This window comes from Larimichthys crocea, chromosome XXIII (genome assembly GCF_000972845.2).
Source record: "Larimichthys crocea isolate SSNF chromosome XXIII, L_crocea_2.0, whole genome shotgun sequence".
In the NCBI taxonomy this organism is placed as follows: Eukaryota; Metazoa; Chordata; class Actinopteri; family Sciaenidae; genus Larimichthys; species Larimichthys crocea.
Genome location: NC_040033.1, coordinates 17,532,770 through 17,558,039, shown reverse-complemented (window position 1 = coordinate 17,558,039; position 25,270 = coordinate 17,532,770). Strand labels below are relative to the sequence as shown.

General features: G+C 41.1%; 1 protein-coding gene across 2 annotated transcripts in view; it reads right to left on the bottom strand.

Moving 5' to 3' along the window:
- LOC104922457 (partitioning defective 3 homolog) overlaps positions 1-25,270 on the bottom strand; it is a 327,327-nt gene that overhangs the window by 205,194 nt on the left and 96,863 nt on the right. For both annotated transcript variants that reach the window (XM_027274131.1, XM_027274132.1), the window contains exon 3: positions 16,565-16,739. In XM_027274131.1, coding sequence (XP_027129932.1) covers positions 16,565-16,739 — 175 coding nt within the window. The remainder of the gene's footprint in view (positions 1-16,564; positions 16,740-25,270) is intronic.

Here is a 25,270-nt window from a genome sequence, read left to right as displayed (position 1 = left end):
TATTGGCAACATTTCTGCAATTTAAACAAGGTTGCATGGTGTAAAAATGTCAAAAACCTTTCCTGCTGATAAACTCACATCACCAAAAACCCACCAATAAAAAACGTTTTGCATAGTCATCTCTCTAGTTGGTCATAAACAACACCAACCTGCAGCATGTTAACACCTCGCTGACTTTCCCATTTTTCCCTCAAGTGACTCTAATAACACAGCAAAATCAACTTCCAATTTAGTGGTGAAAGAGAAGGGGGTCAACTCTAATGTATTAGCTGTGGAAGTTTCCAATCACTGAAATGGGATGAAGTAAAGAGAAAGTTCTTATTATACCTGGAGAGGAGGGAGCGACCCGTCCTCCTGACTGGCTGCCAACTCAGTGTAATGGAGCAACTGCCTCAGCATACTGATGAGGTTACAGAGAGGACACTCTATGTATCTGTAGGCATTGTGTATCAGTGTTTTTGCTTGTTCTCCTCTATGTCTGTTCCTGTGATAACCAAAACACCTCACAGGGATGAACACATTCGCAAAATCCCTCATTTCCCACAGGGATTGTTTGAGTTAGAACAAAAACTATTTAGGCTTACAGGTGGGGTTATGTATTGTGGCACATTCAGAGAGCATAGCTGAGGTTTTGTTTTCCACTTAATTCCAAAAGGATAGTTAAGAACTAAGGTAAACTGCTCCTCCACATGCAAAACCCCCAGTAATGTCATCACTCGTACTGGAACACCATTTGCTCCAATATCACTTATTTCTCTGACACCTGAAAGCAACAGACTGTCACCTGTCTTGGAAAAAGAAGAAATCTTTATTGAAGGGTAAATACAAACAAAATCAAATGGAGCACAAAATGGCTCCCTCGCTTCTCCCTGTGGTTTGAAACATGTTGCAGCAGGTGTTTGTCATCAGCTGTAAAATGAAAAACACCTGCTATGACATCACTAATAGGGGTGTGGCCACAAGTGCAGCATGCTTGGAGGTTTGACACAAAAAGCAGTGCACGCAATCTGTTTTCCTGCATGCCTCGGTGTGGATTTACTCAGTAATAATAATCAGAATATGAGAGGGGGGTTTCAGAAAAGTGGGTACACTAAATTACTACAGAACTCCTGCAGCACACTGAATGTCACAGATAACATGCTGTAATGTATCCAGGTGGAAATTTTTCCTGTACAGTAAAATGTGGTTTAGAGGTCATGGAATAAATGAAGGAGCTTCACCATTATTTAAATACCAGTGTGTGCAGTACAGTCAGAATATAAGAACTATCATCCGAGCAGGGATGAAGGCTGTCTGCTCTGTGAACTGGGTATTTTCCCTGGTGGCCTTCTGGCCCTGGCGTACTCTGAGTCCATGCTTTCACATCGAACTGATTTAAATATAAATGCCAAGCGACCATGGCTTCATGAAATGTCTAAAAGCTATTTTTTTTTCCTGGGCTACTTTGAATACTTCAAGCCTGGGCCAGTTTAATGTCTGAATAAATTATGGCACTGAGCCATTTTAACTCTCTTCTCCAACCACTGACTACTTATTGATGTCCCTTGTGTGCAGTGAGGGGGATTTCCACTGAATACACCCTGACCTGAATCATCCATAAGGGGACAAAAAGTTCCATTTTGGCGGGGGCGACAAAACAATTCTAGAGTGGTGGGAACAGGACTGTGGTGAAGGAGATGAAATATGAAGAAGACTTAAATAGGAAGCTGGTCAACAGAAGGCCAAATAGGGTCGACAGCACCACTCAGAGTTCTTCTGTGAAGTGTTTAGCAAACGTTAATCTCATGTAATGTCAAAGAATGAGATCAGACAAACTTGGGGACCAAAGGGGTAGATGTGAAAACAAAAATTCTACTTCTAAATGCCCCACTGTGTGTGTGTGTGTGTGTGTGTGTGTGTGTGTGTGTGTGTGTGTGTGTGTGTGTGTGTGTGTGCTTCTATGGAAATGTATACATTTCTATGTGCAAACCTGCATGTATTTGAGCTTTACATACATGTGCAAGTGTGCATACAAGTAAGAAAAAAGAATGTAAAAATATGGTCTGAAATGAACACCCAAGCAAAATTCTATTTGGGGTTAAGCTTAGCCTAACTTTCTGTGCTGCAGACTGTAATGTCTTCCAGCTCAACAAATACCTCACAGAGGCCTTCTCTTTCCAAGTTTAGTAGAAGTCATCATTGTAATCTTCTCTGCACTTATACTTGTTTATTGTTACATAGCTTAACATAGCATCATTTAATTTATTTTGTTGAGATACTTCCAAACATCACTCCTATGCCTGCCTGTGAAGTTAGATTGAGTTATGTGTGACTGAAGACGTTTAAAGTTATCTGCACCTGCTAGATCATTTGTGCTCTGATCAAATCCTGTATAAAAGATATAAGCACATTATTTTCGTCTGACCAGAACATGATTGGCAGCCTCTTTCATTTTTATCCAAGACCCAAACCTCAAAGATCAAATCGGTCAATAAGCAAACATTAACAAACAATATTAAAATGCTACTATTCTGTGTTGGAGAAAGGTCTATTTTTCAGTGTCTTCAGGTTCTTAAAGAAATCAAATAATAGGTTGCTAGTTTGTCACCTTTCTATTTACACAAAATGACATGTTTGCAGGGAAATCAAAACAAGCACTGGCTTTGTCCTCCATTCTGTTTACAGGTTCGAAAGGTGAAGTTCTTCATACAGAAGCTTCCTCTCACAAAACGGTCTAAAATATCACTTGACTGGCCGTGTAGCCTCTGTAGGAAAGAATATCTGCCTCTTTTGGTGGTTGATACAACTGATATATCTCTGTGCCAGAGCTTTATATCAGGGTCATCTCTTCAAAATGTAGTTAAAGAATAAGCCTCTGCAGTTATAGTGATCTCTTTAATCTCCTCCAGTCAAATCTAGAGCTTAATGTCGAAGATGTTATGTGCTCTAATCTTCACATTATCTTTGTCCAGACACGTTTAAATCTTTTATCTCTATCTCTATTTATGTTTCATAAGGTTGATTGGATATTTTACCATTAGATACGCATGTAAACACATACCCAGGAAGTTCTGCTTATTGAGAATCTGTCTCCTCCTCAATGACAAACTTCATATGTCAGTCATGCTAGTTTAGGTGTTGGGTATGATGTCCCATTTCCATTACAGCCCCCCGAGTCAAACACTAGCAGGAGAGCTGTATTCCCACAGGGTTGCTGAGTCAACCATCCTGTTTTCATTTTGAACAAGAAATAGAGAGAGACACAGACTGATTCTTTTCTCCTGACAGAAAGACAATACAGACTATTTACTTGAGAGAAAGAGGAGAGGATGTCAGCCTTCCTCAGTCCACAGAGATGAGGCCTCCAGCAGCAGACACCTAGACAATTCAACAACAATAATAAGTGTGTGTGTGTGTGTGTGTGTGTGTGTGTGTGTGTGTGTGTGTGTGTGTGTGCGCGCACTGTTTTTTGACTGCTTCCCCAGACAATGAAGATCTCAGAGAGGAGGAGTGGAGTTCACTCCTCAAATCAAACCTGACTCATCTAGGTCGAGGCTCTACTCGTGCTGAGAAGTCAAAGAGTAACACACGAGTGTGGATGCGTGTTTATGTGTTGGCATGTTCACAGTTATGAGTGCAAACGTTAACTTTTTTTTGCAGTTTTGCCAAAATAAATTATTCCTTTCCATACCACCAAAATAAAACAATCTCGTAAAAATCTTCATCATATTACAGAATGGGATCAGTAGCCCCATTACAACGCCCAAACTCTATTCTAACTTAGACCAGACTCATGGACACTCCTCTCCACACTGAGGCCTCTAGAGAGCTGCTAATCAGCAAAGCAAACAACCCTGAGTCGGTCCAGAAGCAGGTCCACAGCAGCACCCTCCATGTAAACACCATTTTGTGTGTTTCTCCATTACGACCAGTCCGGAGGTACAGGCTCTCAGAGAAAAGGGGCCATAAATCTCACTCAGCCTGATATGTGGCCAAGTCGCTCATGATTAAAAACACCGCCCTGAAAATGTCATGAGCCAACCAGGTGTGATAAAGGCTAGAGGGAAGCCATAGCTACCAGGCTTGATACATTTTAGGATTTTGTTTGGTTGGCCAGTTCTTCTACATCGAACGTCAAAAACACTGACACTTCTATCCCAAACCTTTTGGGAGATTACTTCAGGGGTGTCAGTCTGTAAAAGCTGCAATGAAACCAGACTCACACAGCTTTAAAAAGCTACTCAGCCACACTGAACAATTTTATTAATATGGCTTCCATCAGTGCTCCTGAGTGTCCCATTGTATTTCAAAGAGGTTTTTGCACCCTAGTAGAATAAAAAAACCTGAGGGTTAACATCGAACACTTAAAATCTGTACACAACAGGAACAACATGTTGCCCATCAGTAGCAACAATACAAAACCTTGAGCTGTAGTATGCTTCGGCTTGGTTCACACGTGTATTAAGAAGATTTCTTATCAGTGGGTACAGAACATAATTAAAAGAGGATCAAAATCGATGTGGCAGAAACCAGAGATGTCGTCCTTTTTTTGCACATTCCCTTGTCTAAACCTGGTGCCTAGGTTACCTACAAAGCAACACAACCATTGACAGTGTGGTCAGTGAGTGTTATGCTAGTAGCCTTGATCAGTTAGCCTCAAGCAGAGATGGGGAGTGGAATACAGCGGTCTGCTCACTTTTTCTTCAGCACCAAGAGGCACTGGCTCAGGTGACATCACTTGAAGCTTATCAGATTTTATGCAGCTCCCCCTGGAGCCACTATAGACTTAAACAACTTTTTAACATCTGTTTTAGTGCTCCAGTACAGAGTTTAATTAGTAAAATCAGTATAAGCGAGATGAGCTCATGAAGCAAGCGGGCATAAACCTGTACATTACAGGTGCAATATGTAGCATTTAGACATGAATTTATAATAATTACAGTAATTTAAGGAGGAATTTATGGAGAGAAGGTTATTACTGAGAACAGTTTTTATCGGCCTCTACGTGAAATCTGTCACAGTGCATATGTCTTTGCAGAAAAGCTGCTGGATCGCTTTGCTTCTTCTATCTCTAAACTAAATTGTCACAGATTTAATTGTGTGAGCAAAAACTGGAGGCTGATGAGTGAGTGAGTGAATTTCAGTTGCTGGCAAGCCAGACAGCATCTGAAGCATGGAGCTCATTTGACTGCAGTTTCCAGACAGCACGTACGCAAAATCCATATCGCAAACATTTCAGCCATGAGAACAACGTCTTCCTCTGCTCTGAACAAACACATCTTCACTTCAGTTGCTCTTTTCAGCAAAGAAGACAAATGCAAACTTCCACCAGACTCCCCCAACTTTTTTTTGGACCCTTGATGTTTTACTGGGAAAAACAAAGTGATTTGGGTTGTGAGATGAGAGGAGTGCTGCTGGAGGAGTGCTATGGGAACTGGTGTGAGACCTGTGTTGTTTAGTGGTCGGAGACATGTTGGCTGCCTGTTGAGAGTGGCCACTGATATGCTTATCTCAAAACAGCTCACACACACACACATGAATCTATCTCTGATCAGATATAAGCACGTAACAGCACGTATGAGGTCAGTGTAGTTTACATGAAATCAGTCAAAGCATATCAGAGAGGCGTTCTCTCTATAACGCAGTGCAGAGCGACGAAGGTAAAAACAAAGAGAAAGAACTCAACGCTGTTCTGCACTGTGGGTGGAACTTCTATTAGGACTGTTTTAGAAAAAGTGAATACAGAATCCCAAGAAACAGATGGTATTGCGATGTGCAGACTCCGTGTTTTGGATATGCATCACTCTGATCTGTCACGCAGGGTTATGAAAGCACATGAGGTTTTCATAGATTTGAGGCAGGGGATGATGAGAGGGAAGCAGGGGTGTAGAAAATCAAACTTTTGTCTCAGTGGGTATAAAGCACCCTTGGTAGGAATGAAATGTAATTGCAACAACGTAGCAAAGCATATATGGGGACAGCATTATCAGTCTCACTGATAATTGCTCATAATGATAACATCTCCCAAAATAATGATAGTGGGAGAAAATGGTGGTTTTATGGGAATTATGAGTCAGGGGGTGGCTGAGAGGTTAAATGTGCTATGTGTCGCACTTAAACATCAATAAATCATTACTACCGCAACTCTACACCGCTCCTTACATCATATACCTCTAGGTTGGATTTCACAGAAAATTAACTGGATTGTGTCATGGCACCAAGAAGAGATTGCTTCACATCCCAAAACGAAAAAGGGTGAAGGTCTTTCAGTGCAAAAATGAGAGAGTTTCTTGCAGTTGTTGGAGGCAGTGAAAGGTCTCAACCGAGGTCTAAAGTTTTCAGTTGCTCACAGCAATGGCATAACTTGACACAAAAGTAAATGTATATAGAATGATGAAATATGGAAGTAACCACTCAGCAACTGCACTGCATTTGAAGTGCTAAAGCCCTGATCATGTGCTGAAACCATTACATTTTTTACAGTTTTTTCACAGTTGTCTGGACACAGGCATTATTTCCTTTTTAAAATGTTGATGGAAGATGAAAGCAAACTAATGCAAACTATTTAGTTTAATTTTTAACTTTAATTTTAACTATTAAGTTATCTTGAACCACCACTTATAGAATCATGGCCCAGGCTTCTTTTAGCTCACCTATTTCTTCTAAAAGAAGGCCTCAAAACTGCTTTACCATATTTCCTACAGCACTGGAACTTTTGGCAAGATAGAAGACAAAGAGTGACAAACAATAACAAAGAAGACAACCTGCAAGGTTTAAAGTAAAATACTGCAACTGGTGTCTGAAACAAGGAGGGGAGGTGTGAGTGCAACTTAGCTCAACTTCCTCAAATGTGCTGTCAGCTTGAACCCAGTCTCCATTTGAAGCAATGATCATGTCACCACTGCACCCTAAAATGAGGAGGCACCCAGATTTAAACTGGAGATTGATCTGCAGTCGTATGCTCTACCACTGAGCTATACCTCCTGACAATGTTCCCAGGCCTCACTTGGGAGATACTATAAGTCAGCTAGTTGTGGGTTTGATCTCTGCTACTTGCCTAAATTCCACATGACGAAGACAATTTGGGCCAGCAGGCTTTAGGGGAGTTGGCAGGAAATTCAACTCTTCTTGTCAACCTGTATCTGCTCTGCAAAAAAAAACGCTAAAACACTTCAGTGTGTTTTCCTGTAGCTGACCATGTGCTGACAAGTCTGTATACATGATTAAAAATAAGACTTTCCTTATTAAAATCAATAAAACATTATTACTGTTAATACAAATATGGTGCCATGACAAAAACAAAACTCTGCAACTGATACAGAGAAATGCAGAGGACTTCTCACACAAGATATATTTATCAGGTAGTTTGCTGCAGTGGGAGAGTTAGTAATGTTTTGTTTCTGCTGCTTCCTGTAGGCGAATGAAAGCATCTCAACACATATTAATAATTTATTGTTTAAATCTATGCCAAAAGACAGAGAGCAGCTTTTTCCCAACACCCAAATATTTTAGACCCAGAACTTGAGTCCAATCTCCAAACGTGTGGTTTCTCAACAGATGCATGGGTAGCATAAAGGAAGTCCACCGGGCAGTTGCTGCAGATTGTCAAATTAATTTGCCCTTAATGTTCAAATGGCTGGCAGAAACCATTCCATGAGAAAAAACAATAAATCAAGCCGAGTATGAGAAAATGTTTTGCTTTGATCAGAGCTATGATTGTGAGCCAAAGTAAGTACTCTGAAAGCGATCATGTTTGTGGGAAGATGGGAATGTGGTAGTGGAGTGTTCTGGGATTTCCACAGTGCTTTGGGATGGATTGTATCTTTGTGGATCTGATGAAAAACAGGAGGAGGCTGAGTAGGGGTATGACAGACTTTCTGTAGCTGTGGCCAAGAGGATGCGTCTCTCTTTTTCTCTCATAAGCACACTGCAGGATCAGTTTCATCATTATTCATGAACACTTCACAAATATTCATTGTGCTGCCTTACCTGCTAACTCTATGGGATTACTGCAGTGTGTGTCACTTGGTAAACAATTCTCAGTGTTGGGGTGTGCAACAAAAATAATCCTGTTTATTATTTTACATCTCACACAGTGAGATCATTTTAACTGAAACTGAGGTAAACTCATTTCAATAACTTGCTTGAAGCAAGTCTCATATTCTTGATATTTGGGAATTGATTTGTTTCTTATATATCTCTACCTACAAACTGACAAAGTGAGCATTCCTTTAATAATTTCCAGAAGAAAGTTACATTTTATGACTGGATAGGTGTCTGTATTACTTGTTAGGATTGACCATTTCTGCAGCATGTCCACATTTTTGTATCTGAGTGTGTATGTGTCTCTAATGATTAAAACAATCAACATATACTGTCTGTATGCATAGACACAACAATGCTCCCATGTTATTTGCATTAGCATGCATGAATATCTACCTCCCTGCCTGTGTCTAAACCTGCGTGTTTCCACCCACATGTGTCTGCACATGCTTCTGAGAGCTTCCCTCACATGTGCTTTGAAGCAGACAAACTTCACAGGTGACCTTCCTGTGGAAGACAATGAAACAGTGCAGTGTCGGAGCAAGAGTGGGTGGAGGCCGCTTACAAAGGGACTAACGAAGTGAGTGGAGGAGTCGAGGGGTTGTCTGCATGCCCACTGGGATCACGAGCCTGGAGACAAAGAAATGCTAAACACCCGCAGCCCTTTATCTGCTGAGACCAGGAGGCATTGCCCTTGGCCAGTTTGACCCCCTTTTGACATGTCATGCACAATGCAAATGAACCTCAGAGGTTCTCACTGATTCATGAGAGAGAAATAAAGGAGGAGAAATACAAAGATGAATTTGAAAAAAAAAATTTGCTTTAGCATTATCATTTATCCCAAATTTGTTCATTGAAATTTTCATTTGAATAGACATGAAAGCATGAGTAATTATGTGAATTATACTGAGGTTCTATCATAAATGTTTCAGTGAAGAATTTTGAGATAAAAACGTTTTCTTTTTAATTGGGCTCTTTGTTTGAATGCTCCGCATTTTTACTTTTGTGATGCTTTGCAAGTTTACCACCATAGTACTGGAAATACTGACATGCAACAAACTTTTAGCACTGCACTTCATCAGAATTGATTCTGATCAACAGTTATGTTCAATAAAGTGAAACTGAAACTACACGCACATTTCTCCTGGTTGTTGTCCTTGTTCAGATGGAGGGAGACTACAAAAACACAGCACAAGAATTTGGTGAAACACAAAGGGTAAAAGAAAATACAGGGTTTAGTTTAATGATGCTCTTTCTGATGAATTCACAAAGCAACTTGGGTTGGGCTGTGGTTAAAGTCAGGATTTGAGACAGAGAAACAGACAAATACAGAAGACTTTAAGCTATAATTTCTTGAATTAGATAAATAAATTGAAGGCTCTATTTGTAACTTGGCAACAGAAGACAGATATTTTAGTAGTCACTAAATGAGACAAAGACAAAGATGGAGGGTCTACTCTTTCTTCATCAACTCACTGCAATCAAATTTCCTGCTAACACTTCCTGTCTCTGCAAGGTCTTATCCACAAGACTATCACTCAAAGCAGTTCCATTGTGAATAGACTCTATCTCAACATACATAAATATTTAAACATTAACATAGCATATAAACAAACTGTTCATTAAGAGAAAGCTGAAGTGGATTAAGATGCTTTACATCACATGGACAGGCAGACACATACTTTTGCCAAATGTTTTTCTGCTGAGTGTCTTCCGTAGTGAGACGACACCAGAGTCAGTGCAAACAAACTCTGGCTCCCTTCCCATGCTCCCTGTCAGGGGGTTACGGCCGCCGTTCGGGTCTATTTCTGCATGTCAGAGACTGTTAATGACTTTCTGTCCCAATCAAGACCTCACTGCTCCTGTGTTGCTTTAAGTGTGACACAAGTGACCTGCAAAACTGATCTCAGCCCAGCTCAGGAAGTAATAAAGCAGTCAACAAACTCACACACACACACACACACACACACACACACACATTCACACACACTCCACATGATTCAGCTGTCTAGCTATGCCTTTATTGGGATCCTGGCAGAAATAATAATACGAAGTACTGGTAGCACATTCCCAGCAGTGCTGAGTTGAGACTTTAACCACTCCAAGCACTTCACACTTCATTACCAAAACACTGTCTTCAACATTTAACAGTGCCGGACGATGCAATAATTAGCTATAAGAAGCCCTGGATGATATTATGACAGTATGAGTGTTTTTATGACTAATATTCCCAGTGACTGTGAACTGAACGCCCACCCTGGGTACTCCCTCTCTCTCCCTCCACAAGCGTGAGTATGATTAAGAGTTGACATAACTAATAGCCTCTCCACTAACTCAGGTAGAGGAACACAGGTTATAGTCTCACGAGGACCAGTGGGTTTAAAAGTGCTTTCAGCGTGCTAATGATGGGCTTGCTATGCCAACATCTTCACTGTTAAGTACGTACTCAACTTGAATCTACTTTGAGAGGTGTGATGCAGTTGAAGTGGCTGTGGATCGTTGTTAAAAATAGTTGAGTGGATCTATGAAGGAGCATGAACATAAATACATCAATTATCTGTTCTATATCACAGCGCTGGGTAAACATTGTGATTCCTTGTCAACAATATTGTAAATTCACCCTGATAGATCCATGGTGATTTGCTTACATAGCAATGCATAGCATGAGTGAAAGTCTTAACTCTGCACTTGTTTTTTTAATCAGAGCTAAATAAAACTGAAATTCTTATTAAGAGTTTGCTGTGAGGATAAGCCTGTCATAACAAGCGTGTCATGACAATGAATAGTGTCATAGCACCGCAGAGGAAGAAAGAGAAACAGAGATAAAGTTGATGTCATCACCTCATCCTGGAGCCAAATATAAGGAAGAGAAAGAAAAACAAACACAAAACTTTAAGCTCACCAGTAAAGACACTGTGTTTTTGTAGCCCATTAACCAACAGTCTGTGGGTTACCAAGCAGCCTCCCAGGGACCCAAAAGGTTCACCTTAGGTCCTGCTTTATTATTTTATTTAATGACCCTGTCTTGTACACACAGTTCAAGCACCAAGAAAAGCATCAAGATCCAACGTGAGATCATTATTATATAGATTGCATAATACGTATATGTATATATATGTATATGTATGTATGTATATTCTCTGATAAAGGTGCATTAAACCCGATTACAGTTTTTTCTAACATTAACTGGTTGGTTTCTGTGTCTAGGCAAAGAATTAAGTAGGCATGTCTGGTCTTCTGTGTAGTCTTGGAGGCTACAGGGTGCAAACACAATACACAGATCAGGAATCAATACTCAGTGCAAATGTAAATCCAGTATGCAGAAACCAGCACAGGGTCAATGTCCTGTTAGTGAGAGTAGGTTGTTCTATGGCCTTGTGACAATGAGATTACACAAAGATGAAAATAAATCTGGATTTCTCTGACAAACAGACAAACTTCATCAATCAGTACCCAATCAATAATGTAGTCCTGGGATTGTCCTCATGTACTCTAAGTTATGGCTAAAGTTGTTATGACAAAGTTCTAACAAGATTTTAAGAAATCAACTGAAAGGCAAAAGGAGAGGGAGCAGACAGAGCAGACGTGAGATGGGTTAACCATCAGACACAACCAATCAGCAGATGCACTCTGCCACCGTTATCAACTGATTCCTCTGATATCCAAGCCTCTAGATCAGACTGCATCACCTGCTTACCGCTGAAGTGAGACATTGAAGAGGTAGTTCTGGACCAAAGAGAGTTAGAGAGCGGGCAGATGAGAATGATAAGTATCAGTGCTTGCTATCAGACCTAGCTGCATGTGGTTTCCAAACTAAACCTGGTAGTTTATCTATAATTGCCAATCACTGCCTCTGGAAGTCACCCAAACCCAATGGGAGAACCCACGATGGGGTGGCAGTCCACTTCTTAAATCCTTAAATCTGAGATGAAGATCTTAAAAAAATTAATGCTGAAATCAGACTTACATGCACTATATCAGAACAAGTGCCTCTGTGTTTAAAAGAGTTTGGCGAGGCATTTTACAATTATGCTTACCTACATGTCACATTGTACACTTATGTCACTGTGCATCTCCTCTTCTGTCGTGACTTTTTTATGGCCTTCGCTGGCGTCAGGAAGGCTCTTCACCGGCAGACTAAGTAAAATTGATTAAATGAAAGATCTCCTTTTCAAAGGTGTCACTCCCCCCTCCCCCCATACACAGGCAATCTCTCTAATGGCCTCACAGCAACTCTGTCACTGCAGAGCTTCAAGGACCCATGGTGAAGAGATTCAAGGACCATAAGACCAGGTCAGTGGAGGAATGGTCAAATTGTCACCACATTGGTCTTTTTTCGGGATAGAAGTTTTGATAAGGCAGTTTGTCTTGGCTGGGGTGGAAATTTGTAAAAAAGTGGTCACAGTGTAAATGGCAAAATGACAGGATAACTGTAGACATTTTTCTTTGATCTGTACAATTGCAGAGGGTCAATCGTAAAAGTATCATTGCAATCCTTGTGATTGTGATCTTTCAGTGTTTTAAAGCCACATCACATCAATGTCGGTGTAGTTTTAACCTTTGTCAGTCGCCCATTACCTGATTTTGTATCCTGAGCAATTGGCATTGAGTCAATAAAACTTAAGAATAAAAACCCATCACAGTGAATAACAAGAACAAGAAGTAGTAATCAATGACAGTCAACTTCAAAGAAGACACACTAATGCTAGGGTGCAGAAATAAGATTTGTGTGCTCTACTGAATACCTCTTTCACAAATTCAAGTGTGTGTGTATAGGTACATCATTCACACTGATCATTGGAAATGTCCTGTGGGCCATGAATGTATCATCAACTTATATGTTCTGAATGATGCATTAGACACAGAGGAAACTGGCTGAAGATGTCAGTATAGTCCATCAGAACAGCTTGTAGTATTGTAGAATAGATTTGGAAGCCACATCTGCCCCACATATTTCAATCATGTAGTCTTTTAGCTTTTAGATCTCAGCTAACTTTCTGCTCCTACACTACCACCTGCTTCACGCAGAGATTGGTCAGCTGTCTGGAGGTGATAAAGGAGACAGAGTTTGAACTTTAGTTCTCTTTTTTATTCCTTGCAAGGGCCATTATACCCACATTTAAAATGCACCTCCCAGTGTGGAAGGAACAACTTTACATTTTTGATTCACAACGTGAATACCCAACAAATACACTACGTGTGTTTGAGCATAAGCTAACCTGGTTACCCTACATTACTCTGTGATTTGGAAAATCACGAGTGTCAATTATGAAATTAATAACCACATTAAGTCAAGGGCTTCTTCACCATTTGTTCCTCTCTGTTTGTGCACTGATTAAATAAGCATAGAGGAAAAGCCATTTCTAGTGGACTTGGCACAGTTACCCTATAATATTTTACTTTCATTAATTTCACCCTTAAAGAGGTATTAAAACAACAAGGCCTTGTTAGACCATTTCTATGTCCATACTTGAGAGACTGTCAAGAAACTGTTTAAACAGAAAAAAAATTATGAACAGCAACCTGACTGGCAATAATATAACGTCAACTCTGGGTCAAATAAAAGGACCTATGTGAAACTCGAACAAAACATTCAATTTCAAAGCTAAAAGCACCATTAAGATCCAGTGTCAATTTAAAGTTTTCTCTTACTTCTAAAAGATGAGAATTTAGTGGTGAGTAGAGGCAGAGGCAGCTCCGGCGTCCGTATAATTACGGGAAAATTACATTCATTATTGTAATTTACATCTCATCTCCAATCCAATTATTAGCAGTTTGACCTGCACGGCACATGTTAGCATGGAAATCTAAAATGGGCTCCCAAGATGGAGAAAAGGGAGGGGTGGAGGACAGAAAGAGAGCGAGAGGGAGAGTTTGGGACTTTGGGAGTTGTAGGAGGGGAAAAAACAATCAATATGGCTCTAAAAGATGATGATTTTAAATAGCCATAATTCTCTGCCTCAGAGCACAGCTGCCAAGGGCGCCGCTGCAACACTTTGATGTCTGATATGCAATATTGCTGCCAGTAATTTGCTCATCTGCATCTCTGGAGAGAGCATCGCCTGTCTGTCTTGTTCATATGCCCAACCATGTGTATGTGTTGCCAATGAGTTTGTCTGTCAGTCAGTCTGTCTGTCTTAAAATTCTTATTCACTACATAGATAACTTTTGAGGTACTTTCGGAGTGGAAATTGTTCTTGTAAGTGGGAAAGAGTCAGCGTGCATTTAGCACGTTCTCCAAGGGACAAATGTATCCTGTAAACAACACTTGTATCTTGCTGGTAATACGGCACTTATGTAAAGGTCGAGCCCCCTGTCTGTCTTTCCTACCTGTCGTCTTCACTGTCATTATCTCTGAAAAATTGCTATAGATATACCCATCACCATGACCCAGACACAGTGTGTAGGAAGCAATCAGTTCTTCTGTTTTGCTGCAGTCTTGTCATTATATTCCTTGAATGCAAAACATACAATTTATTGGCCATGTGAGGAACGAGCTTAGAAATGTGTGTTTGTGTGGGTGGGTAGGACGGGGTTTTCATAAGAATGAAGTATGCTTTCCACTATGGAAAAAAATCTAATCTGAGCAAAAGATTTAGCAGTTTTTTAACTTTTAATTTATCATTTACTTTATTACTTCATTAATTACTTTAATTCATACGGTTTGTTTCCCTGATTCCAGGGAGATCAGAATTTAGGATTAGCTACAGCAGACTGGAGCAATTTCCTCAAATGATCCCTTATTCACAGCCCTTCATTAAGAACTTGATATCAAATCACATTCAAAGCTGTGGAGGGCATTGATAAACACACTCCTCCATGACCACACATCCATCACCATGAACACAGATAGACACCTAGTTATCATATGAAGCTACCGGAAATGTACTACAACAGGTACAGTCTTCTGTAACTGACTGATACATTCATATGGATATGAGACAAAATAAAATACATAAAGTAATAGATGAAGTGATGGTTCCTTTCATTTTTAGTTTGCTGCACATTCTGTGAATCTGTGAAACCATAATAGTATTTATTAATTAGTAGTTTTAAGTAGTTCAGACCCATGCTTCCTTCATTATCTAGCATTGGCACCTCTTCTTAAAGACCTGCCGTTTGAGCATCTTAGTGTCCACTTCTACTGCACATACACTGGTTTGGAATAGCCCTTAATAAGTCGAACACTCCATGCAAACACACGCCTAGAGGCGGAGAGGACAGGGTGTGAGGGTAGAGGCCAAATTGGGAAATTGAGATGGAGCCAAGGATTCATTGTCTTGTCCAAGGACACTTTAACAGGGCAGAGGCTTCCAGCACAGCCTTGAATCCAGTTTGCCCAATGGGAGGATGGTGTTTGAAGTCATCTGTCCATCACATATGAACAATTTTAGAAACGTCTGCAGCATCTTTGTCTGTGTGAGCAATGAAAGACACCATCAGATCTCTCAGAAACCTAGTCTGTGCTTCAAATGTAGGTTTGTTTGAAGCAAGTTGACAGCAGGTCAGGCAGCTTCAAACAGACCTGCCTCTCACACTGCGCTACTGGTTTACTTTCAAATTGCCATTGCTCTGGAACAATTTCAATAAATCTCCACAGTCCAACAGACAGGCTGAGGGAAGCTGGGGTGCACTTTTATCTTAGCACAAGGGAGTAAAGTCTACTGTTCATTCATGTGGATGTGTGTGTGTGTGAGTCCATGCCCGTATGCAAGTTCTGGTTTGAATGTCTTGGATGTCCTTTGAAGTTTAAGACAGCTCTGCATCAGCTTGCTGGTTCCACTTCATGGGACTTGAATATACTTGAATATGTGGACATGAGCAACATGTGAGTCACAGACGTGTGCGCCATTTTCTAGCTGTGTGTGACGTCTGTGAGTGTGTGCATGTCTGCCTTGCTCTGGCATGTGTGCTCCTGCTCATGCATGACTGAATATCCCCCTCTGTCTCAATTCCTTCCGTTGTCTCAGTTTCTACCTGTCTGTCTGAGTCAGTACACTGCCATTCCCTAGACACACTGCACACCCTTGACAGACACTCAAGAACACACCAAACAACAGACAATGGCCAGAGTAGATAAAGTTGACTTTGTTGCACTTTGGTATTGTTTCAGTCCAGTTCCAAAAGTCCAATTACAAGTTACAAGTTGGTCTTTACACCACAAAAAAATAACATTAGCCCAGAATGTGCTTTGACTTCTCGTAGCAACTTTTAGCTTTCAGATGTCAGCTTTCATGTCCCTGACCTTTAAAGCCTTGCATTTATAATTCATACTGCTGGCATAGATTACATGTGGGCTTTAATATGCCAGTCATGCTGATGCTATTTTTTTACTTCTGCTTCTAATACTGTGCTTTACAAGTCAGTTGCTTTTTGCCACACGGTAGAAAATTCCACCCAGGCCTAAGTAAGTAATACTTAGTAATATATAACAAATATATATTTGTATATTTGTTGTATGTACCATTAACATTTATAAACAGGACAAACTCACAATAGTGAAGTATTAGTGTTGATGGAATAATAATTTTACTGGACTCACTGGATCGCAGAGCGGTCGGGGTGACTTCGATCTCACTGTTCGTCTGGTAAGGCTGGAAGGCCGATGCCGAACTCACATCACTGGAGAAGAGTTCAGGGCTGTGTGTACCTGTGGAGCTGGCACTGGTACCGTCCCCTCCGTTGTGAGGATCCTGCTCTTCATATACTGCCACCAGCTGGAGGGAGAAGGAAAAAACGTGTTTATGTACTGGTGTGTTTGGGGAGATAGAGAGAGAGAGAGAGAAACGTTGCCATATCTACATATGCAGATGAATAAATATGAGTTTGTATGTGTCTATACAGTACATGCACATAAATGAATGGGTGTGTTTGTCATTGCACATTCAGTAAATCTGCACCAGCCCAATCACTCAGTCATGTAGTCTCTCACTCTAATCTTGCAGCATCTGCAGTCATGTAGCACTGGGTGTGCTGGTTTGCCAGGTTTGGCTCCCACAGTGAGCAGATGCTCCAGTCCCACAAAGGTGATACGTTGCCACGTTTCTCAGGCCAGATAGGGAGAACTCCCCTCAGCATCCCGTAATTATCAGAGTCTAACACACACCGCTCATCACTACAGCCAGCTCATCCACTTAACAAGAGAAAGACAGCCGCCTGGATTATGGCGTGAGAGAAACACTAGACTTGTTTCCTCTTTCGCCGGGATAAAGAAAATTAGATTGGCCAATGCTGATTGACTGCATACGAGTCACCGCTCGTAGGCTCCTGGACTCACACACACACAGCGAAAGCAATGAAAGCACACACACCTGTTACTAAACTTCTCACAGAAGATTAACCTCATATTACATCCATACAGCCGCAGCCTGATCAACTCCATGCTGTGCAGAACAATAGTATTTATATATCAGACTCAAGATGAGTTTCTTTTCATGTCTTTGTGCTACCTGCAAATCTATGTAAGGGAAGGCCATGGATGTGGAGAGAGCAACCGACAAAGAAAGCATTAGTTGCCGTTGGGAGCAAACAGCTTTCATGTATCCCACACCGTATTTGTCTGAAGGTAAAAACAGCACAAGTGTTTTTCCATGTATTTGCTGTTTTTCATCACCCCAACGCAGGGAAATCTGCATATAAACAAGTTTAGAAGCCCCTGCTCTTCTTTTTGATTTAATTCATATGCAGAGGATGACGCCTAAGTGTGTATGTGTTTGTGTGTCTGCGTCTGAATTTATGCCTTTCCGTGAGGATGCCCATGTGGTTTACTATTGCAGTAATTCACGGCGACATCTCTCACGCTGGCTTTGCACAATTAAAGCAGACTGCATTTTTTTTTCCTCCTCCCTAAGATGTTTCCCCGCATCTCGATGCCGTCTCCGAGATGTATACTCTATCACTGAGGGCTTCACCCATTTCACTCTAATCACGTTCCATTCCGATCTTGAAATTACATTCCTCAGGTTGTAAGGGTTTATCACAAATTTGTTCAGTGCACCAGAGAGGCAATCAAAGAGGAGAGAGATCTGCTGCTACAAAATAAGAAGGCCTTAATATTAGAAATCAGGCAGTTTGAGGGGGTAATATCCTGAAAGTTTGCTTATTGGTACGTGTATAAATTTACGTGTAAGGCGTGAAAAGATACTTTGCTTTGTGCAAACACAGTTAATGGGAAAAAAGAGTATAAATATTGATGCCTATTCCTCGATGCAAGTTAGGTAATCTGCCTTATTTTTATATCTTATGCTTTAATATTCTATATCTTTGCAAGATATTCATGCTGATTTCAGGAAGTGGAGAATATTTTATATGTTTGAAAGATGAAATTATGTTTTGGCTGAAAAGTTTTATAGTGATAACGATAAAAGGCTCTAACAGCTATGTGAAGACAGAGAGGCGACTGGGAACACAGACTAGAGTGAAGGGTTGTCCCCAGAGGTATTTAGACTGCCCGCGAGCATGTTCGAGCCAATGAATCATTAGTGACAAAGTAATCAGGCCTCCCATTCATATGTTGCTGGGAGTATTTAGCAACCCGACAAGCCCTCTGCCTGCCAGCTGCCCATTTAGAGAAGTGGTGAATACTGTTGTTGGTGTCGCGGCAAGGCGTGATTCATTTTTAAATACTTCCAAATCCCTCTAATTAGGTCCACTTTGCAATGTCTTGCATCCTTTCACCATACACTCCAGAACACTCTTTTCGTCTCTGACATATACGGCTAAACTCATCCACGCACCCGTCATTTCGTGATCAAATGCGCCTGCATTTATCGTGCATTCAATATTTATGGGCTCTTGAAAGTGCTTGTTCATCCCCTAAACCCTAAAAAAAAAACAAAAAAAAAACATGAAAGGTTCCCACTGTTCAGCTGATCTCTTATTTCCAGGCAGTAGACAAGTATTTTGTGCTGGGTATGTTTTAGTTTTTTATCTGTTCTTGATCTGGTCACCTAAAGTTTATGTGACATTTAGATCCAATGAATCCACAATGAAGGTTTCAACAAAATAGTATGGTAGAGTTTCATTAAAAACAGTTTTGAAATCAAATACTTTACAAAGACTTTATATCTTTGTTATATCAGTATCAGTACATTTAACAAAAATAACCAGTTTACAATGTAAAAAGTTTCTTAGTCTCTGTATTCCAAACAAGTGTGCTTACTGTATCTACTAGGTCCAGTTATGAGCGCTGGAAAGGACATAAACCTCTCTGTTTGACTCACACACTTATCATCAACACACATCTGCAGAGTATCTTTGGAGGAGGTATGGGCTGCCAGATTTTGAGAAGTGCCCCATAAAGCCCCCCTCCTCTCCTTGCCTCTCTCCGAGTTGTTTCCATCGTCATCCTGTGTGTGCTGTGAAGAAGGGGGCACTCTTGGCCAGAGGGAAAACTGACACAATTCTTGCTGTTGACGGGACTGAGTTCAAGCTTCAACGCGGCGAAAGCCATCACACAAAAACGCTTTCCCTTTCCGTCTGGGAATTGGTCACAGCCACTTTAGAACTGAGACGATTTCACATTTCAATTTTTATTCTCACGCTTTCCCCCTGTGGCTGCTGTGCAGCGGCGTCAAGTTGTATTCAGAAGTTTTTCAAAAGGAGAAGAAAGTTTTTTTAGCAATGCACAGACGAGAACGGCATGGCTAATTGTCAAGTGGCGTAACAGCTGAGGGGTGGAGGTACCGAGAAAGAGAGGCAGTGAAAGAGAATTTTAAAAAGCTCCTGAATAACAAGATGCTGCATTCTACAATAAAACACACCGTTCTATCAAAACCAAAGGTAGGAAAAGAGGCATGAGAGAAGGAAAGCACATGACAGGATGTGAGCTGAAGAAATGTTCCACTTTCCAGTCTCAGGATAAACTCTGGAGCGATTTGAAAAACCTATTTAGCTCCTACCTGCTTCAGTTGAGAGAAGCGAGGAGAAGAGAAGAACTGACTGAGTCTTATTTCATGGGCCTCTCTCTCTCTCCAACAGGGAGCTACAACATTGCTGCTGCCTTAAGCCCCTGGAGCAAGGCTGACACTCATCCACTCTCAGCCTGTTCCACTGACTGTCACAGCAGCTGCCAATCAACTGCTATCTACCTGGAAGCCTGAGGGCTGCCGGAGAGAGGCAAGAGCAGAGGATGGAGGCAGATGATGATGAAGGGGTGAGACGAGCGGGAGGAGAGCAGAGGAAGCGAAAGGAAAAGAGAGAGAAAGTGGGATGAGGCCGGGCATTCTCTGCCTAGGTACTGCCTGTATTTGGGATTCAGCATTTCCATATCTGTAACGGAGAGAGCAGGGAGACAGGGCACCGAGAAAACAGAATCTCAGGGATGCCTTTCATGTTGGCCTGCTTTGATCTCTTTTCGGCTTTTGGCAGCAAGGGTGGAGTAGAGGAAGAGACGGAGAGGAAGCAACTGAGGAGGGGATGAGGAGCTATTTTGACAACCTCTCCCCATCTCCTTTCTCTCTTCACTAACCCACCCCACCACCACCACTACTACCACCAAACACACCCCTCCACCTTCAGAACCTCTGATCTGCCAGGAAGCCCGAGCATTAGGATTGGCGCTGGTACAAAACAGCCGTTGCAAAGCATTCGCGAAGCGACGCTCTGAAGACAAGACAAGACAACAGAGGTTATTAGTAGTCAGGGGGCAAGGCTGGCAGTGCCACCTGAGACGTGTAATACTTGCCCTGTGATGCTCTGACGCTAATCCATATCTGCCACGACAGCTTTTCCACGGCCGAGTGGAAGGGACGGCTGACAAGAGTCAACCCGCGGGAAACCTGTCCGCTCAATCCACACCTTCAATTAAAGAGAACATCCAAAGTCGCGCCCGGCTACGTCCTGCTGTGAATACTTATTGCTGCACAAAAAGTCACCCCTTGAAGGCAAGATTAATATTTATTCACTTGTCTGTCGCACTCTTCCCTTTCAATCCAGAGGCTAAAACTTAGTCTGCTACTAATAAGCAGTGATTATGACTTAAAGAACGGGTAGATAAGCTGAATCTATTGAGCTGAGTTTACTTTAATGTGCAAGGCTCTATGAAAATGAAAACATTTTATTTGAGATAAAAGATGCCCGCATCATAACTAACTTTCACATACACTGCCACTACTAGAAAACACAAACCCTCTAACACACACACACACACACACACACACACACACACACACACACACACACACAGTGTATCATTTATCATCATTTTATTGCAAGGGCACCAGGGGCACAAAGTTATTACAGGTACAGTAGCAGTGGAAACTGTGAAAGCCACTTACTTCACCAGAAACTCCAAGAGCTGTAAACTTGTTGAGTAATAGCTACAAGCCACTATTCTTCATCCACACCTGTCCATCCATTCACCCCTTCGACAGACCATTTATAAGTCATGGACCCTTCATGTATCCATCAAAGATTACTGATATCTATCGGTATGCAGACTGATCAACTTAATACAGCTCTGATATCTCGCCACTGTATTGATGGTTTATGGTCTTTTTATTCCCTTTAAGATAATGTGACCTTTACTGTTAACTTTTTCATGACCTTAGGCAACATCACGGTAGAGAAACCTCCCTCCTCTTGCTCTCGAGTTATCACAGAGTTTTCAATATTTCATCCTTTCCTCTCGTCCATTATTTCTCACACGCCGAGAGTCGAGTGAACCAACAAAGTGCTTAGTCCTGTATTTTCCCTGCTCATTAAGACCATCAAATATTCAGAGAATAGGTCTTGAGCACTCTGGCCTGCCATCACTAGCATTGCAAATAACCCTCAAATGGCACCCCACAGCGCCTTGGAAACATAATGCATATTTCAGGTGCTGTCATATAGGGCTGATGCAAGGGAAGCACACCCCGAAGGCTTGCTAAGACAAGACCTGAAATGATAAGACACACACACAGCAAAGAAAATGTAATGCGTAAAGATGCTGCGACACAAAATATATAATATACCTTCCTGTATATAACAGCAACAGAGCGCGAGGGCAGTGGAAGAGGGCAGCGGGAAGGAAAGGGGAGGGGGGAAGTTTTATATGCCAGCGAGCAGGGAGATGACAGGCTTAAAGAAATATAATCCTCAAACAAGCAAACGCAAGTCCTGAGATTGGTTTACGCTGCTGTTCTCACTGAAACATTAAGTCATCATTTCTTTCACTTTTTAAAGGAAAGCAGCTCCCAACGTAGAGTCACTGCTGCAAGAAGAAGAAGAAAAAAAGAAAAACAAGGTGGGAGGGGTGTTAAAGAAAGAACGGGTGAAGAGGCAGTGAGAAAATGTACAGAGCAAGCAAAGTTTAACTAGATTAGAGACTCATCCCTTTCAAATCCACTCGGCCAAGTTCTCGTCCCTGCCTTTGAAGTTTTTCTCCTGTATTGGGGGAAATGAATTCACACATATTAGGACGCCCTGTGTGAGCGCTACCTACGCAGTGCTGACAGAAGGGAAAATTCATACTACACCCCCATCGCTTTCTGCCGTGTATATTAATACCTTATAACCCACGGTCATGTGTACAATTCAACCTGATTCAGCTCTGGGAAATAAATAACACTTTTTTGAAGACACACAAAAGACCTTCGCTTGAGCAACTTATGAGTGAAAGGGAGAGTGGGAAAGAAGGGAGCCAGGGAGATATAAATGATGACATATTCATGGAAGCAATTAGGGTGGGTGTCCATAAGAAAGTAGAAACATGATGAGCATCTTATGACCTCGATGTGCTAAATTACCATCAATCACCTGACACTAATTAACACTGCGCAGACACATGAAATAATGCTGAACTAATCTCGTTCCATCAACACGTCTACGTATTTAAATGTAATCATATTCATTATCCTATTCCATTCTAGGTGTGCAGGAATGTGTTCATTTTTAGAGTTTGTCTACTTTTAATTCACTTTGTGTCACAACTTTCACAAATGCAGTCTGAAATATTCTTCAGTTGCATGCACTTTACTTATTGTTGCTTTGAAGGATGTTGTACTGTTTAGGAACAGGCTGTACCCAAAATACCTCATGCAGCCTAATAATTTGTTTAAACAGCAAAATACAGGATATAAACAGAGTTGTTGGGGGCACCTTGAGGTGTTGCACCCTCAAACTGGTCTTAAAGAAATCTAATCAATGTAATGAACCTACCTGTCATCCAGCACAGCCCCACCATGCTGCACACCCAATCTAATAATGCTATTCCTCCACTGTCCTGATTCAAATGCAAAACAACGACAGTCTGTCTGGGGGTTGCACTCACAAATACACACACATAGATATGAGTACATGAGCGCACACCTCACTTAAACCGCAGATGCACACAAAAGTACATAAAGTCACAGTTTGTGTATTAGTATTCCTCTCCCAAAGCGATGGCATTAGAAAAACCCATATTCTAACAGTGCCTTTCAGAGGGAAGTGCCCTTCAATCTTTCATTGGTTATGCACAAAGCCAGGAGAGAGTAATTAAAAACTCCACATCCAGGGACCTCAGCACAGAAAGAGAAAGAGGGGGCAAAAGAAAAAAGGGAAAGCTTCAAACATTTCAGGCCTCCCTGGTGGAAAGAGATGGAGGGAATGAAGGAGCATGAAGTGGAGTGGAGCAGACAGAGAGGGAGGGCTGTATCCTTGCCAAGGCCACACATCCTCTGTAGTCAAGAAAGATGGAAACCAGGTATTCTTACCTTTAACAAGGCCCGACCTGATCATTAACCAGAAGAATTTAAGCATTAAGATTGTCGTCTCAAACATGCTGGTCCTGTTACCTGCCTCAAGGTGTTGGTGGACTGATCGCGACAGGCCCTTTTCTTTCAATATCAGAGGATGACACAAAGAGCTCACATCCAAATATGTTGCAGGGCTGCAAATAGTTGCTGCACTGGAGATATCTACTATATACACTTTTGTTGACAATAATAAAGAGAGACACCTCAAACCAAAATTGATCTGGAAACCCAAGGTACATCATCAACAGTTATTTTTAGTGTGGATTTTTACTTTCGTTTCATTTTGAGTGTTATGTTTGTCTGTTTGTTTTTGTGTGTTTTCTACCATGTGCTTTTATATTTTATTTCTATAATATATATATTATATATATATATATCTATCTATATATATATATATCTTCCAACATCAACAACACAGGAGTGAGCTGTGTCTGCCAAAGAACAGTGCACTCTCATGTCAGATTCAAGCATAAATCTCAAACCCATCGGCATAATATAGATCAAAACACAATTCCAATATCACACAAGGGTAGGAAGATTGACTTTCTGGCTTTGAGGTGCATATATGGTTGCCAAATTTGGGAGTTAATCTCCCTCTTGGGTGGCCTTTGCCCTGTCACCTGTGATGGCCCCGGGTGAGCTCCTTTATAGCCTGGGGCCATGGACCAGCAACAGAGGATGTATGTGTGCACACACCAATTTCCATGCAAAGAGAAGCACTTTGAACTTGTAGAAAAGACTTCAAAACAAAAACCTGAATGTGCTTGACAACTGAAAGCAAGACCTTCCTCTGAATATTAATAATTCCATGTGTTTTCTTGTTCTGTGCTGTGCATTCAACTCTAATTCAATGATGAAATTTAAGAAAACATTATAAACAGGGAAGAAGGCATGTTTTTTTGTTCATTAAAATTTTTCAGCAAGGATAGATCTGACAATGAAACACATGTTTGTCTCGTGTCTTGAATAGACACTAATTGTCTTCGTTGGATGAGTTAAAATGTGTATTAGACTGAGCAAACTGGAGCCAAAACAAAACAACAAAAAAAAGCTATTATTCAAATCGGGTTTAAAAAAAAAAAACAAGGACAAAAAAACCCTGATGATGTCATCATGACCATGTAGTCTTTGGCTTGGATTAAAAACAGAAAAGCTGCATTACAAACTGGGTTTGTGAAGGATGTAAAATAACTAAAATAAATAAATAATAAAAATAGAAGATGCTATCAACTTGCATTGTTGAAACTGTTTGATCGAGCATTTTTTGGAGCATGGCCAATACTGGAGACGAAATATTGGATACCTTGGTCTTTGCTAATTACATTTTACCCAGACTTTATGGAAGGGTGGCACTATATCACTAGAGTATCCCTTTAACAACAGGAAACTCTTATGTACTAATGACCAAGAAGGACTCTTGAGTATGGACGCTTTTGGTAACAAACTCATCTTTCTGTGTGGTTGTGTTGCTGCTCTCCAGAAATGAAGCAAAAAAGGACACACATGCACTTCTTATAGCGCATGGTGAG